We start from the raw sequence: 1917 nt of genomic DNA on the forward strand, positions 1-1917 counted from the left end.
ATCTCTGATTGTTCAAATCAAACTCCTTGGTGTCCTAATGCACCCTAATCATTAGGTGTTGACTCTTCAAATTCAAACCCAGTTCCCAAAAGGAACGAGTTGTCCTTCCAAATGTCATAAACCTAATTTTGCGAGATAAAAGGGGGAGCGACAGCTGCTTGAAAAACACTTCTTCCTTCAAGTAGCCATTGAGGAAAACACTCTTGATGTCTATCTGGTTAATAGTGAATTCCATGTGTGCAGCAAAGGTTATGAAGAGTCATATTGCTTCCAACCTTGCAATTGCAGCAAAAGACTCATCATAGTCTATGCCCTCCTCTTGACTATATCCTTGAACCACCAATCGTGCCTTGTTCCTTGTAACTGTTTCATCTTCATCAAGCTTGTTTCTGAAAACCCATTTTGTGCCAATAACTGACCCGTCCTTGGGTCTTGGAACCAAATGCCAGACTTTACTCTTTTCAAACTAGTTGAGTTCTTCTTGTATTGCATTTACCCAATCTGCATCCTGCAAAGCCTTAGCAACATTTTTAGGTTCAATAAGAGACAAGAAAGCATCAAAAGCACAAAGATTCTTTAGTGAAGATATAGTTTTGATTCAAGAGGTTGGATCAGTGATTATGTTCTCAATGGAATGAGAACTTTTGTACTTATAAGGTTTCACAAACAACTAGTTTCCTGTTGATGTTTCTACAATGTTTTGTTGTTGAGGAACAAGCTCATGGACAGCTTCTATTGAGGTATTTGATTCAGTTCCTCTTTGTTTAGTTGCCCCTGTCAGGTTTCCCTGGATAGAAGAACCAGTTCCATCACCTATTCCTTCTTTTTGTACAGCTTCAGCCTGGGCTGTGATTTCATTTAAGCTTCTTACCAGCCCAATAACTTCATCTTCATATTCCTATCTCTCAAAAAGAATGTTAGATTCATCAAAAACCACATGTACACTTTATTTTACACACACAATTCTTTTGTTATACACTTTATAAGCTTTTCTATGTGAAGAATATCCCAAGAATACTCCCTCATCACTTCTGGGATCAAATTTACCTAAGGAGTCCTTACCAATATTGTGCACAAAGCACTTGCATCCAAATGCCCTAAGATTGGATATTTTTTTTCTCCCTTTAAGTAACTCATAGGGAGTCTTCTCTACAAGAGGTCTATTCATGCACCTATTGATGATGTAGCATGTAGTATTTACAGCTTATGCCCAGAAACTGTGGGGCAGTTTACTAGAAATAAGCATAGTCCTAGCCATATCTTCAAGTGTCCTATTCTTTCTTTCAACTACTCCATTTTGTTGTGGAGTCCTAGGAGCAGAAAAATTATGATCTATGTCATGCTCATTACAAAATTTAGCAAACTTAGTATTTTCAAATTCAATTCCATGATCAGACCTAATTGATGCAAGTTGATTACCTAGTTGTTTATGAGTTTTTCTAACAAAGTAAGTAAACATGTCAAATGCTTCATCCTTAGATGTTAAAAATAATGTCCAAGTAAACCTAGAGTAATCATCAACAAACACCATAACATATCTCTTACTACCTCTACTCAGAGTTCTCATTAGTCCACAAAGATCCATATGGACCAGTTCCATCGTTCTGGTGGTACTCACCATTTTCTTGCTTTTGAAAGAGGATCTTACCTGCTTCTCCCTTGCACAAGCCTCACAAACTTTGTCTTCCTTAAACTTAATGTTAGGCAGTCCTATCACCAGGTCCTTGGAGACTAATTTGTTTAGTTGACTTAGACTGGCATGTCCAAGTCTCTTGTGCCATAAGAGGGGATCATTGTCTAACACACTTAAGTGAGTGAGTTCATTTTAAGAGAGTGTGGACAAATCTACAATGTAAATATTATTAAATCTCTTTCCCAGCAAAACAATCTTATCAGTGGTAAGATTTATCACGAAAC

General features: G+C 37.3%; 1 protein-coding gene across 1 annotated transcript; it reads right to left on the minus strand.

Annotated features, from left to right (window-relative positions):
- Positions 1 to 259: 259 nt before the first annotated feature.
- Positions 260 to 1600, minus strand: LOC138869727 (uncharacterized). The gene is made up of 4 exons (XM_070147379.1): positions 1292 to 1600; positions 695 to 898; positions 497 to 574; positions 260 to 424 (listed from the first exon to the last, which is right to left on the minus strand). Exons 1-4 carry the CDS (start codon positions 1598 to 1600, stop codon positions 260 to 262), a joined length of 756 nt encoding a protein of 251 aa, XP_070003480.1.
- Between the last annotated feature and the right edge of the window lie 317 nt (positions 1601 to 1917).

The sequence above is a fragment of the Nicotiana sylvestris genome, chromosome 5, assembly GCF_000393655.2.
Source record: "Nicotiana sylvestris chromosome 5, ASM39365v2, whole genome shotgun sequence".
NCBI classification, from domain to species: Eukaryota; Viridiplantae; Streptophyta; class Magnoliopsida; order Solanales; family Solanaceae; genus Nicotiana; species Nicotiana sylvestris.

Excerpts from the sequence above, each read along its gene's own strand:
- LOC138869727 (XM_070147379.1), bottom strand. The coding sequence starts at position 1,600 with ATGGAACTGGTCCATATGGATCTTTGTGGACTAATGAGAACTCTGAGT. Across the intron at positions 899-1,291 it reads GGACTCCACAACAAAATGGA|GAATATGAAGATGAAGTTAT; the intron begins GTAGTTGAAAGA and ends TTTGAGAGATAG. Across the intron at positions 425-496 it reads CTTTGCAGGATGCAGATTGG|GACGGGTCAGTTATTGGCAC; the intron begins GTAAATGCAATA and ends CCAAGACCCAAG.